Here is a 15,399-nt window from a genome sequence, read left to right on the forward strand (position 1 = left end):
TGTTCGAGAAGCCCGTGCGGTTCTTCACCTGCACGCCGTACGAATAACATTAGACCCACTGCTCCTACGTAGGAATAGCACATGGCCGATTGCTCCCTCGTAGGAATAACATTAGGGCGACTGCACATCGTACGAATACCATTAGGCCGACTGTACCGTGTACGAAATGCATTACGAAGACTGCACCTCGTACGAATGCCATTCAGTCCATGACAAGGCTTTAGAATGATACTAAATAATTTTACATCGTATGAAAGACGCCTGAACGATAACGTGATCGAACTAAGGACCAGCCCTACGATAATTTAGATTTTTTGCCCGACTCTGCATCAGGTGCCAATTAGGACTCGGGGAGCACGTGAATCAGCCGCTCATGTCCACTTCGGCCGGGCTTGAAGGGAAGATTCTCAGCAGCTTGCAAGCTCGGCATGACTAGGAACTGGGTAACGATCGTCATACTCTCAGGACACACTTGTCATACTTTCAGGACACTATAAAGTCGGAAAGGAGATTCTGACCAGAAGCTGATTTCGATCGAGTGGCCAAGCAGACCCAGAATAACTTCATGACGAGTGTAGCAAATCGTGGCCAGAATCACAGGCGTTACCCGATTATTGTGAGGAAAGGCACTCAAGGGTCGCGTTTGAGGTCCTCGTAGAAGAGGAAGGCCAAGTTCTTGTGGCCCCGCAGCGGCCACGCCTCCGTCAGGTGGTCCGCGTACCCACCGTGCAGAACTGAACAAGCAGGGAGGCTTTGATGATGTTTAAGTAATAATTATTATCAACAAGAGGGTCTTAATTATTTTAAAAACTGAAATTAATGAATTGATGATGTTAGAAGGTCTTGATGGTACTGCCGCGGACGGACTCGAATGCTGTTCAGGCTCCTTTATTTAGGGCCATAAACCCGAAAAGCGTCATGCTTATAATGTGAACAGTACTAACTTTTAGGTAAGTCTTAAGATTTTGCCAGCGAGTTGTCTCACAGAAAGAACAACCAAGGCAACCCACGAACGCTAGAAGTCTGTGTCAGTGAAATTATGACTAAAAAAAGGCTTTCAGGAATATAATGCATCTGCATACTAAACTCTACTAGCTTGCTAAAAAAAGTCATGCCCAGCAGATATCTGACCTTGAAACAATGTAGAATGATTGAGGATTTCAGGTTGAAATGTTGATCAACCAAAATTAATCGTGACACCGACGTCGAAATGTGACCAACACCCAAAAAGACGTAGATATATATAGTTATCTTGCGGTTTTAGCTTTTAGTTAGGCCATGTTGGCCTGACACTGATTCTTAACCAACCAGCCACTTGAACATTCAGACCAGAATTTTCACAACGGGTTCCGAACCCCCAACTCACTAATCCAATCTTAATGATCATATCCGCTCGGCCATCTCAAGCTCTCAGTTAACAGGAGGTTGGCCACAGAATGCATCATATTGACAAACTGAGCTTAACACTAAGCAATAGCAAGTGATAAGTACAAAGTAGGCCTTGAACCTCTACCGCCGTATGTCACTCTCCGAGAACATAAGTTTCAACTTAAATTATGCGTAAACTATTGAGTGTAGCAACCTGAAGACGTTTGTACGCAGCAGAGAACATTTTAAAGTTGTCGTACGTGGCGGCAACGATCAGTGCAAGTCATTTTGCGCTCACTAGAACGCAGCCTTTTTGGGAAGTAGGCGCGTGACAATATTGCTCCGGTTACTCGTGTCAGGTGGTAGAGGGTTAAAAACACCAGTTCACGTTTGGAAAGCATTGTTCACATCATCAGAGTTGCAAACGTTCCAGTTCCCCTTTTTTTGGAATGCAGTCAATGTTGATGCTGTTTACCGAATGGTATTTATTTATATGATTGATTATCATGGAAAGAGTCAATGTCAATATTAGTACGAGACGGGAGATGATCACGGATATCGGTTGCGGTGCTGCTTCGACTTGCCAAGTACAATATATAATCTTTAGCAAATACCTTATACACAAATAATTGGACAATGTATACATGCCGATGTTTGCTGCCGAATAATTTTGAAGTGAAAAACGAAATCGATTATTTTGCGTTGACCTGCACGGGTAAACAAGAATCTACTTATCTGACTTATATATCCGTTCGAAATTCTCGCCGTGATTGCGGCCGTTCACCGCAGGCACCTTCACAAACGGGTCGATCTTGGCCTTTTTACTGACTTTACACTCGCGCCCAAGCAGTGTACGGACGATATGGTCTTGTCTTTCCTGAGCTGCCAGAGGCCTTCGGGTAGACAACCTACACCATATCTGACTCGTACATCTGGTGGCCGTTGTCAGAAGATATAGAGAAAGTGTCTTGAAAATTGGCTGGGCTCCTTGAATCTTGAACGACACCGAAATCATTTCGCGAAATCGAGCGCGAAATCGAGTGAAGCTGTCATTGTACGCTTGGCAGCAACACAAATTATACTGTCGCCTTTTCATTTCATGAGTTTAAATCGTGACAGACAAGTCTATAAGATTTATTGCTACCGTTCAATGGAAGATCGCATAGGTAAACGAATTTTTGTATTTCCCGAGTTTTCATTTCATGAGTTTAAATCGTGACAGATAAGCCTAAAAGATTTATTGCTACCGCTCTATGGAAGATAATATCGGTAAACGAATTTTTGTCTTTCCCGCAACTCCATTTTATGAGTTTAAATCGTGACTGACAAAACTATAACATTTATTGCTACTTCTCTTTGGAAGATCCTATTGGTAAACAAATTTTTGTCTCTCCCGAGAAGGCTGGGGTTATTGTGGGCACTAGTGTATGCTTTCTTCACCTTGTCCGTTGATGAAGTAGTCGACGAACTGGTCGTCAGTGCCCTGGAAGTCGTGCACCTTGATGAGCCTGTGGTGGTGCAGGTAGGAGGACAGCGCGTCCTTGGGGTTGCGGGCCACGTACACAACCTGGGGTGAGCTTAGGGTGAGTGATTGAAACATTGTGGGATGAGGGAAAAGAACATTATAGGATAGAGTGTTTTCGAACAGGTGAGAACATCACAGAGTATAACGAGGTATCTCAGAGCCTTAATCCAGTCTTCAAGAGTAATCAAGTGTAGTAATCTTAAAGGATAATAAAGGATAATGAGAGACGGAAAGTGAGGATAATGAAGTGAGTGAACAGGGAAAAATCTTCGCCGACGAAAAGATTTACGAAATGACGAAAAGATTTACGCCTATGTCCAGGTCATACCTACACTCATAGCTTCGTTCAAATCTCAACTACATGAACCACTCGAAAAGATCTTCACTGTACACTGTAAAACCACAAAAATGTCCTAAGATTTTTGAGAACCGTGGCTATTTTCGTAATTAAGTCCATTCAAGTAACTTCCTAAGGGAAAAATCCAACTACGCAGAAGAGTTGTTTATTATGGTCATTAAAATAAAATATATTCATCTCGCAAAAGTTTTCGCGATAGTTCAAAATTTTAGCCGATATATTGCAAAAATTTTGGACTATCGTGAAAACTTTTTTTGCTTTTAGAAAAGAATGCTTTTGACCTAAATGCCACTGAGACGAAACACAAGAGGCCGAAACTTTCGAGGCTTAACATCCAGAAAAAGGAATGAGCCAAATAGTGACACTTATTCCACGTAGCACCGATAAGCTCCTTTTCGGGACAAACTGGTTCAGGGTGACCAAAACAAAGGCAAAAAGTTTATCGTTGTTTGTACTAAGTCTCGCTCATTTTACCTAGTGATACGTTTGAATTATTTAACTTATATCTATTGCATATTTCAGTTGTCCCTAGTTGAGCGCATTCTCATTTCGCCTGATCCTTTACCTTGCAGGTGTCTAACAAGCTGGCCGGCAGGATGCTGAAGGGGAGATGCGTCTTGATGATGCGAGGGTCTTCAGCCACTTTCGTGAGCCCCAAGAACACCCCATCATCTGGGGAAGCCGTGGGGTCTCGCTTCTGCAGCGCCTCCACCAGCATGGCGTTAGGGCCAGTTTGTTTGAGCAAGACATCCACCAAGCAATCACACCTTGAGGAAACCCTTAGTCGGTCAAATGCTCACCGACACTTAGGATAGGAGGAAGGGTGGAAAACGGAAACATGTTCACCTAACCCGTTGGATGAGAAAAAGGGCATTAATTTTAACTGAAATTTGGAACAGTGGGAGGGTTTTAATCGGGAACACGAGCACTTAACACACACGACAGATAGAAGTTGAAAAAGTATATGAATTCAGTAAAAGTATAGATACATGATGAAAAATAGTATGTCAATCTTTGGAACACATAATGAAAGTCAATCTCAGCACCTCTAGCTTGGAAAATATTGTAGTTTTACATAACTGAAAGTAATTGCGAAGGGTGCTGGCTATAAGATAAGGAAGATGTTCGAACTTAGTTTGCGCTGTTATGTGTTATCACTCACTTGAGATGTAGTGATCGAGTTAGTAACTAAATTGCAGAACTATGATCGTCGTATGTGCCCCTTACTCGAGAAAAGGTGACCGTACGTAGATATTGAGGTCGGCATCTGGGTTGTCGAGGTTGGGGTTGTGGCACATGGTCCAGAGGATCTCCTGCATCCACGTGGTGCCGCACTTGGGATAAGTCACGATCACGATGTCACTGCTGCGGAACTGTGGTATGGGTACAGGCCATTACGACACATGAATGCATATGGGACCAGCATTTGAGATCAGCTGCTCCAGCTTGCACGTGGATGCAGTGCTTTGCTTAAAATGGGCTAACCGCCAGCGATTTGGTATTAACTGGAATTCATCCATGATAAATTAAAAAAAAAAACGCAGGTTTGACACGTTAAACCGTGTAGCGGGAGCTAGCTGAAAAATGCAGTCAGAGTCGCCAGATGGGTGTTTTTCAACGCTGGCAGTCCGTCTCATAAAAACCGAGAAGATAACTTGACCATATTTTCAGCTCCAAAGTCTTTTTAGATAGAACTGATCAAAATATTTGTTTCTGCCACTTTTGGTAGAACAAAGTCACGAACACTATACAGCTGAAAGGCGACAGGCCGGACTTGTCCTAATGTCCAACCCGGACGCTACTTTGCTATAATATATGCTTCTCCATACTATTGTATAAAGTACAATAATTACTATACCTTACCAAGCTATACTATGTATTTTTTCATACGATACTATTCTATACCATATACATAGTTTTATCCTGTGTCTTTTATATCTACGTAAACTTGTGTTGATGAAGCTGAATCGATAAGATAAGCTTCAAGAGCCTGCGCAACTTCTTCATTACCTTGTTATTGATTACCCTAGCGGTCCATTATTCTAGATTGCTAGATAGCAAGATGCCATGTATATCGTCTGATTGATAAGAGTTCATCGGTCGGCAAGCCTAAAATAATGAAGACATCATCAAAAAAGACAATTTTTGTACCGCGCAGGTTGTTTAGTTTTCTAGTTAGGACTTCGTCAATAATACCGAGTCAATGTCATCGATGCGGCACAAGACTTCGAGTCAATTTAAGCTCGGGGTGGCAGAGTGATCAAGATCCCAAAGAATGGAGCAGCGGTTTGGGTGTTCGAGACCCGCAACTAGTTTTAAGAATTCTGGTCGAAATCGGCAGGGTTTTGAATCACCGACAGGCGAACGCTGTCTACTAAAATGTTGCTAACATGGTGTGGTACAAGACACGCGTTGAGTACATGGGTATGTATACCTTAATTTTAATTTTGCATCACAAATTTTAACCATATCGAATTAGCAGTATTGTTGTTTATCCAACCTCAAACTCCAGATCAAAACCCTAAGCACTTTGATCGCGAGGCATGACTTATGTTTATTCCAACCTCGCCCCTAAGCCTTTAAGCACCTTGAAGGTGAGGCGTGATTAGTTTTCTTGAGCAAGTCCTCGGCCTCCTCCCCAGTCACTGGGGTCACCACAGCCCCGTTGCTCAGCTTCATCTTCAACCTGGTCAATTGAGATATTTATGATGGTGCTCATCAAACTAGATTTGAGGCCTTAGAAGTGTCCGATAGTGGTTAGTGGATACAAATACTCGCGTTTACCAGCAGATCAACCCGGTGAAAATTCACAGACGCGGCAGCTTCTGATTTGAATTACCAGAAGTTGGGGCGACTCTAAATTTTGTTAGGGTAGTTAGTTATGAGTCCACTGTGTCGCTGAGAGCTGAGCTGTGTATAAGCTGTCGCTGAGTCGACAGCTTATACAGCATATGTGTCACGAGGACAAGAACCTGGTGGACGGTGGTACGAAGTCCATAAATGGGGTGGGAACCTTAGTAATGCCCCCCTCAGAAGCTGACTGTGGGTTAAAAATATGTAGGTGGGGGGTTTAAATTTGAATCCTTTGAAGAAAAAAATATGCCTAACAGGGTGCAATTAACGCTAAGATTAAGACACGGGACGTTTTAAGAACTTGTCTCTCTTTCATGCCCTCCCCTTACGTAAAAAAACTAAATACCTTTCCGTGATTTTTCACTTAGTACGCACGCCGCGATGTATCTAGCGTTAATTAGAGCTACTCCGACCTAACGTTCGACGACTTAGCTTTACATGTATCGTATCCCTTGCGTATTAGCGGTATTACCACCTAATATCAAGATGTGTTCTCTATACAAATGGTGTGTTACTTATCCCTCACGAACTTAGCCAACGAATCCACCAGTCAGGTGGCGCTTAATAGAGCGCTTACAGAACCATCATTTCAACAGGATATCTATTGAATACCTTGAAATCGGCATCATTTTCACTAAAATGTTCAGCTAAAATAATGTGGGTTTTGGCCATTTTGCGTGTTAATATACTTAGTCGTCAGGGACACTATGTAGTTGCTCTCCTGAGCCGTCACCTCATTCAGTTGTTTTCACCGTCCCCTACTACCACATAGCGGGCCTAGTAGAGCATGGAGTGATGGAGACTAGTTATATTTGGTATCATGATATACAACTAGGTAGAGATGGGCAGAAGCGCGCTACATGTAGCGGCCACTACTAGCGGCCGCTACATTCTCGGGAGCGGTAGCGGTAGTGGCGCTACATTTAAGCAATTGTAGCGGTAGCGGTAGCGCCCGCTACAGTTAGAGCATGTAGCGGTAGCGGCCGCTACATTTCAAAGTAGCGCTGCCCAGCTCTGCAACCACGTTAAGTTAAGAACAGGTCTCCACTGCAATAAGTTCTATTAGGGAACAAGTGCTATGGCAAGCACCATGCTAAATAAGAAGTATGATTACTCGGCGTATTTTACGTTAAAATGACAAAAAGCAAAATTTTGTCTGCGATAAATACATTGAAACTTCTCCACGTCCACTCTATATATATAAAACGCCGTTTTTATTAATATCCATGTGCCCCCAGAACCCATAGAGATTTTGTCACAATCCTGACCAAAAAGTTGATTTCAATTGCGTACATCTTTTCCTATTGATTTTCCATCATTCTACAGTTGTTGACAGAACTCAAGACTAGTTTTCATCACCATTTTAATTGTTATCACAACGAAATATAAATTGTCACTACCATATAGGTACTTGCCGTCACCACCATATTCATGCTGTCACCATTCCTCACTACCATGTATACATGCTGTCTCCATCATAATTATTTTCACCATGTAATGCATTTCTTCAGCAAATGTCACCTTCTTGCTACAAGCACACGCAATTGTTGCCACGAAGCAATTGCCACTCATGTGACGAGCTACTCCAACACACAACCTACCTTGATGACCGCGAGCGGTGCACTGATCGTGTGGCGCCGTCCTGCATGTGGCGGTTGTTTACTCAAGGCTAACTGATAAATCACACCCTCCAGACTGGACACTCACGTTCAAGGTTTTATTGTATATAATCAATGTCTGCTTTAACACCTAATTTTACTAATGTTTGATATCGATGGAAGAATTCACCATAAACATTTAAAAAGATAGCGAATAGAGCTTCATTTATCAATATGTTCTTTAGTTCGAACAATTTTGTTATTGAAATGATTTGACTTGCAACCGGAAACTGGTTAATCGTCCGGCGGAAATCTTATCTGCAATGTCGCTGTTTGCTGACCTAGAAGACAACCCGATTTTTTTTTCTGAATGGTAAAAAAACATTCCAAAACAACATTACCAAATTTAATAAAATCCCTTTCAAAAACATTTAATATTGTTAACGATATTTTGCTTCATCACTCGTAGGAAAATTTCAAGCCCGGCATCTTGGCTGTGATTTGCTCTGCGATGTAGTGGTCGATTTTGGCCACATTTTTCTCCGATATGTCTTCCTTCCATGCCCCACTTTTGCCTGTAGAAAAAACATTCATATCAACATACATTCACGATGTTATTCACAGCATATGTTCGGAAAGTTGGCACACGTAATTTCAAATGAAGTAATGTGATGTATAAAAATGTACTAAACGTGTGATTCATGGGAAAGCATATATTTCTAAGCTCACATAAGCATGTGCAAATTGTATGGAATTTTTCAACTTTGTTCGTAGCCTACTGGATTTGTACAAATCAGCTTGAAATTGTGATCCATGTTCAGGAATTTACAATGTAGGTATAATTCTGAGTCTGCTCTTTAGCGTGGCCTGGGTCTGCTACGTCCGAAACACTTGTAAGGTGCCAGGGTACGACAATACAGGCTTAATATATAATATATCTTCATATCAAAATGATGCAGATATTTTCAATTTAAAATATTTAGTTCAAAATATTTAATTCAAAGGCAGAGAGGCATTATTCACCCAGAAAATTCAGTGGGTGATATTGTTCAATTTGTGACACACTACTGCCCACAGCACCATCAGAGTGCGTTATACGTAGCACTGATACTCCTTTTGCCGGGCCAAACTGGGTCAGGATGACTCACACAAGGATAAAAAGTGCATCGATATTTGGACAATATCTCCTCATTTCTCCGAATTCACTGGAAGGCTGTTTTTCCTGTCATTATCCCAGTTTACTGAAATGCTTTGTTTCCTTGCTAAACTGGGTCAGGGCGACCCACACAAGTGAGATATACGTTTAGAAACTTCCGTACCAGGGCACTCAAGTTGTCCAGCTCGGTACCCGGGCACTCAAGTTGTCCAGCTCGGTACCAGGGCACTCAAGTTGTCCAGCTCAGTATCAAGGCATTCAAGTTGTCCAGCTCAGTACCAGGGCACTCAAGTTGTCCAGCTCAGTACCAGGGTACTCAGTACTCTGTACTCACGTGGTCGCGCTGAGTACCAGAGTGCTCCAGAGAGTACCACAGTACCGGACTACCACCAGTACTCACGTCACCCAGCTAAGTACCACTCACGTTGTCCAGCTCTCATCTGTTATTGGTGGTTTTTGCAAAATGCCGTCACTGATTGGCCGATGGACTTACAATCTCTTAACTTTTGATGACAGAATGTCCGTACATAGGGCTGCATAAAGCGTTAGGTTGTTCTTACTTTTCCAAATGTTATAATCTACAAACATACATGATGATTTGATTAAGAGCAATAGCTGGCAACTAGTGAAGGTTGCCAACGTGGATGATGAAAGCCGTCGGCAAATACGTAAGTTAGGTTTGATTTCGGCCATCTAGCTAGCGGTCACTAGTCGGTTGTTAGGTGTGCGTGAATAGGTGAGATTATATTCGTGTATAGAGGCTAATAAATGAGATTATACACGAACGGTGTGTTCTGTATTAGTAGGACCCGTTGAAGATACGTTCGAGGAGAGATTTAGAACGAGTAGAACGTTAATACGTGAAAGATACTGGAGCAGCACGCGCGAGTGGCCAGATACTTCATGAATCGGTGACAAGCCCAAACCTAGCTATAGAACTGCCGTTGAAGATTATGCAGCAGGCAGGACGTGACTTGGCCTCTAATCATCTAATGTCACACCCACCAAACTGTAATATCTGCCATTTAAACTATGATGGTCACTAGTTAAGCTTCCTTACGTTGTCCGTTGATGAAGTAGTCGACGAACTGGTCGTCAGTGCCTTTGAAGTCGTGCACCTTGATGAGCCTCTGGTGGTGCAGGTAGGAGGACAGAGCGTCCTTGGGGTTGCGGGCCACGTACACCACCTGGGGAAGAATTGGGGTGAGGGTAAGACACATTCTGGGAGGAGGAGAGGGAACATAATAGGCTATGAAAAACTGACTCTTTAGTTATCTTATTGGTCTTTCGAACATATGACTCAATTTTAAAGTACTAGGCTGCTAGGTAACAACCTGGCACGGTAGCCTAGTTTGCTTGTGAATATTCTTCTCGTAGTTGACCACTCCACCTTGCAGGTGTCCAGCAGGTTGGGCGGCAGGATGCTGAAGGGGAGATGCGTCTTGATGATGCGAGGGTCATCAGCCACTTTCGTGAGCCCCAAGAACACCCCGGCGTCTGGTGAAGCCGTGGGGTCTCGCTTCTGTAGCCCCTCCACTATCGCAGAATTTTGACCAGCTTCTCTATGCATCACGTCCGTCAAAGAGTCGAACCTGAAAGAAGTGTACATCAGTAACACTTTCGACAAACAGAACGTACGTAAGACAATAATGCAACAGCTAAACCATTAAATCTAAAATATCAGCTCATAGAAACACTAACTAATTTCAATATCGTTTCATACGGCAATTTACTTAGAGGCTAGAGGCTCGGAAATCTTTCCTATAAGAGACAAAACTTACTACCAATTTGCCATGTCTATTAATTGAGGTAAATAATTGGAGTGAACCATGATAAGTTTTACCTTTTCACAGAGACATATTTTTGACACTCGCTAATGAACGAGTTTCTTGAATATTAGTTTGCCGTATTTCCACGCTAGAAACAAAGCCTATTTTAATACTGTTAACGTCGTGTAGCTTACTCCAGAAAAGGTGACCGTATGTAACCAATGAGGTCGGCATCTGGGTTGTCGAGGTTGGGGTTGTGGCACATGGTCCAAATGATCTCCTGAGTCCACGTGGTGCCGCACTTGGGGTAGGTCATGATCAAGACGTCACTGCTGCGGAACTGCGGCACCGGATTAGAAATCGTGTAGCGATTTGACTTCAACATTGTGCAGTCGAAGGGATTAAGCTTCTTAAATACCGAAAGGCCAAAAATTTGTGGCCTTTCTGGTAATATAACTTGAATATTAACGTTTAAGCACCCAAAATTTTGGGTGCTTGAACGTTCCAAAAAAAAAAACTCGTTCCAACACCCAGTTGAGACATGACTGGTACTTATCCTAACCTCAAGCCCCAACCCTAAGCACCTTGAAGTTGAGGTATTCCTCAGCAAAGCGGGTGTAGGCGGTGGGGAGGAGGCAGCGCGAGGGCCCCGCCCTCACCAGCCCGTCCACGTACCCGGGGAAGTTCTTGAGCAAGTCCTCGGCCTCCTCCCCAGTCACTGGGGTCACCGCAGCCCCGTTGCTCAGCTTCATTTTGCACCTGCACGTTTATGAGCAAATGAATTAACTCTAAGTTGTTTTCTCATCAAATGACTTTGCCATAATTTGTAGCGGTATTTGACTACCTGCAGTTGCCACCAACACAATGCACTATTCACGGCGGCCACGTTCAAACTTACCTCCCTGCCCGATGGCCCGATAAACCGTCATCTGTCGACGGTTTATATAGGGACGGTAGATGACGAAAGTGGTACATCAGCGTGACAATGGACGAGGACATCCTTAACTTATTAGAAGGACATACGGACCGTAAAGTTTATAGAACCTCAGTCTTGTCCAATATACAATTGTATTCCTCTTAGGAGTTCAACCATAGTTGTGGCCTGGGCGTCACTATATAGGTTTTAAGGACAATAATAATAATAATAATAATAATAATAATAGCGGTTTCAGCGTTTAGTAGGCCGTAGGCCTGTCACCGATTCTTAACATCGCAAAACATTGATGCAATTCTGCTGTGCTTAACCGCCCGGCCTCCTCGCCGATTCTGACCAGAAACTGGCGCACAGAGCTGGGATCGAACCCGCGCCTCTCTGCGACAATCACGGTACTCTGAACTTTAACCACTTAACCACAAGGACAATTGGGGCGCTATATATAAGCCCCCAAACTTTGAGGACAGGGGGCGTTAAGCCTCCAAGTTTAAAGGGCAAAGGGAGCTAAGCCCCAAAGTTTTGTGGACAGGGTGAGGGCTAAGTTAGCCCTTATCTAAGCCCTTAGCTAAGGGCTAAGTTAAGCTAAGATGGTGAGGCTAAGTCCACTAAGGTTTATGATGATATTTACGTAATTAATAACTGTTTAGATGTTATAATTTAATCTTATATTTCGGCTACATTATGATCAATTTGTCATTTTTTATGAAAAACTTATTATTATAATAAAAGGATATAGCAATAACATGAACATTTTTCAAGTCCTAAGAGTTCTCTGTTCTCTAGCCATGTAAGCACACTTTGATATGAAGTCATCAGAGTGTGATGAAGTGATGAACCAAAACGATGCCATGTAATGGCTCAAATAGGCCAAATTTCTCTATGCAGTTTTAGCCAGTAACATTCGTATTATTGTTTCGTAGATGCTGACAAAATAACTTAAATAACTTGTTATGAAACAGAGGACATCAAACATTCTGACTCAATTTATTATGTCTCATGGCAAGCAGAAATTGTTTATCAGAGAAATTGTTTAAATAGAATCGACCCTGAGGGGAGCGTCTGGTGATGTCATCCGCTTTCATCTTAGAATGTGCCGGCACCATCTGCTGCTGTACACTCAGAAAAATTGATGTTTCACTCGACCACTTCTATCCAAATTTTTACGCGCCTTCTTACCCACAGCAAGAGCAAAGATCGGTCGGAGCCCTGACTTGCCATTTTGCCAGGCCAATAAGCCATAAGGCAAAAAGTGCATTGCAATTTAGACAACGTTACCTCATTTCTTTGAGTTTAGGTTAATGACCTCTGAATCAGTGTAAGTATTTGCGTGAGTTGGTAATAATTTTTGTACATGGGTCATAAATATCAGTAAGGTGTAGTTCAGAAAACTGTAGATTGTATTCCAAAATCTTGTATTAAGTTAACCAAGATAACCAACTAAACAAACGATGAAATGTTTGATTATAATTTACAAGATGCACGTTATCTATTAGACACACACGCGTAATCTTCATGTATTAAGCAATAAGTCAATAACACACACGTTATGTGTTATATACAGACTGACACGTTAAGTATTAGCGTGATCCGAGGATATTGAGGAATAGCGTAAACTATTATACAATAAAGTTTAGGACTAAAGTTCGGCTAACAGTTTAGGATGATATACAAAGGGTTATATGTATACACTGATATCTTCGGGGTCCAGTTGAAGTATGAATAAGTCTAGAGTATATCCGCGGGACGTCCTCTACTCAGACGCTGAATATAATAGCAGTTATACTGGCCTCTTTGACATGGACAGGAGCAATGGGTATACCGACAGCGGTATACCCATTTGGTATACCCAGAGGGTATACCCAGCGGTATACCCTCTTTGACATGGACAGAGCTTATACAGAGCTTAGATACGTAACTTCGCCATTTGATGTCAACAAGGGCTTGACTTGATAAACTGGGAAGGCTATCACAAGGAGATGTTTAATTGTGAACATATCGCAGTGAAGGAGATTTTCGTTCAACAAGGAAGATATTAATGAGGAAATATCCAGGGACGAATATAATATTAGGGTCGTCACCTTACATCTTCCTCCCTACGGGAAGATTTTAGATCGTCCTCGATCTTTGTTATGAAACTTGAAGCTATAAATATGCTACTAATTTAATTTAACGTAAGGTAAAATGGTGAGTACCTTTTGCAAAATCGAAATCATAATGCAAATGCATAATGCTCCTCTTGGGACAAATGTTCCATGACGGTGAACCCGGTGAAAGCCTATATATAAAGTAGCTATTTCAAACTATCGTCAGTCATGAAGAGATCCGGTCAAGGGACATGTTTCTAGATCTTCTGTGATCAAGTCATGAAATGTACAAGAATCGGTGACAGGCCATATCAGGCCTTTTTTTCAGCGCCGACAGCAATATGTTATGTTATTAAAAATGACCTAACCACTTTATACGAAAGCGGTGACGCCGAAAACGCGCGCGTCCCTATCATGAGATTAATCGTCAACGAAAGTCTATTTGATGGCTTTCTGCATACAGGGTCTACATGTACGCTAGTGAAAAAGCGTTTTAACTAAGGCCGATACATTAACGCCAACCAATGTTTCCGCAATCAGTGTTTCAGGCAATGCACTCAATATTCGCGGCATGACTGAATTGACAGTTAAACTACCAAATAATAACTTAATTTATGATTAATTAATTGATAAATCCCAGCTCTGTGCGCCAGTTTCTGGTCAGAATCGGCAAGGAGGCCGGGCGGTTAAGCACAGCAGAATTGAAGCAGTGAGTTGTGAGTTCGAGACCGCAAATTACTGTGAATGTTCTGCGATGTTAAGAATCGGTGACAGGCCTACGGCCTAATAAACGCTGAAACCGCTATTATTATACAATTGACTTCAGCAAGAATAGAGTTTTGTACTTTAGCACGATGTATTAGCGCGCGAAGAAGCAAAGGACGTACACTACGTAGGTTGTTACACCGAGCACAAAGCCGCCCGCAAGCCTTCAGTTGCAAAAAAGACGAGAGTAAAAAAAAAGAAATAACAGGGAGCGGTGAGGTCCCGTACAGCCGGACCATAGACGTTCACGTTGCACGCAGACAGCGAGCTCGTTGTCCCAGCAGACTCTCATGCCGTATTAACACTTCAATGCTTTTCAATTGCAAAAGGTACTTACCATTTTACCTTATATCAAATTTAATTAAATGCATATTTATAGCTTCAAGTCTCATAACAAAGATCTAGGACGATCTAACTCGTAGATGACATCATCGTCACCCTACAATAAGTATAATTTAAGTGTCAAATATAAACATGTATCTAAGCTATAATTCAGACTCCACGAAAGAAAAAAAAGCGCACCTGCATACGCGCAAATTTTTAGACACACACAGCGTTTTGTATCAGACACACATGTACGTATGTGCAAAAAATAGAATACAAAGTTACATGTATGGTATTAAACACACTCACATAAGGTACTATAGAAACACACATTTAAGAATAAGTACAGACGCTTTACCAGGGATGGACGGAATAGCTACAACGTACCTACTGACACCACGGTTATGAAATAAAACTATACAGTCTGACATGGGTTAAGCAAAGTGATAGTAATAGAATTAATTGGACATGCAGGTGACGCAGAGCATCATCAACCAACCACCTACCTCAAGGCCTGACCGTTGTGCTCTGACCGCCGTCGTGTTGTGGCTTTCTAATCAGCGATAATGAATGAACAAAACACTTCTAATGGATACTGACATACTCGTATTGAACGCACACATGGTTCAACTATGGTCATAAAGACACTCGATAGCTTGGTTCAA

The 15,399-nt window shown here is 42.3% G+C and overlaps 1 protein-coding gene across 1 annotated transcript; it reads right to left on the reverse strand.

The window, feature by feature from the left end:
• Window positions 1-630: 630 nt before the first annotated feature.
• LOC108680680 (sulfotransferase 1C4-like) lies at window positions 631-15,286 on the reverse strand. Its single transcript, XM_018169562.2, has 6 exons — window positions 15,241-15,286; window positions 11,212-11,386; window positions 10,822-10,967; window positions 10,249-10,450; window positions 2,809-2,935; window positions 631-734 (listed from the first exon to the last, which is right to left on the reverse strand). Exons 2-6 carry the CDS (start codon window positions 11,377-11,379, stop codon window positions 631-633), a joined length of 747 nt encoding a protein of 248 aa, XP_018025051.1. The 5' UTR covers window positions 11,380-11,386; window positions 15,241-15,286.
• Window positions 15,287-15,399: the final 113 nt, after the last annotated feature.

The sequence above is a fragment of the Hyalella azteca genome, unplaced genomic scaffold (genome assembly GCF_000764305.2).
Source record: "Hyalella azteca isolate HAZT.00-mixed unplaced genomic scaffold, Hazt_2.0.2 contig16202, whole genome shotgun sequence".
NCBI lineage: Eukaryota > Metazoa > Arthropoda > Malacostraca > Amphipoda > Hyalellidae > Hyalella > Hyalella azteca.

Bases quoted from the DNA above. Each gene is read 5' to 3' on its own strand.
- LOC108680680 (XM_018169562.2), bottom strand. From the start codon at position 11,379: ATGAAGCTGAGCAACGGGGCTGCGGTGACCCCAGTGACTGGGGAGGAG. The intron at 10,968-11,211 runs GTGCTTAGGGTT...CCGGTGCCGCAG, and splicing joins AGGAATACCTCAACTTCAAG to TTCCGCAGCAGTGACGTCTT. The intron at 735-2,808 runs GTGAAGAAAGCA...CTGCTTGTTCAG, and splicing joins CTACTTCATCAACGGACAAG to TTCTGCACGGTGGGTACGCG.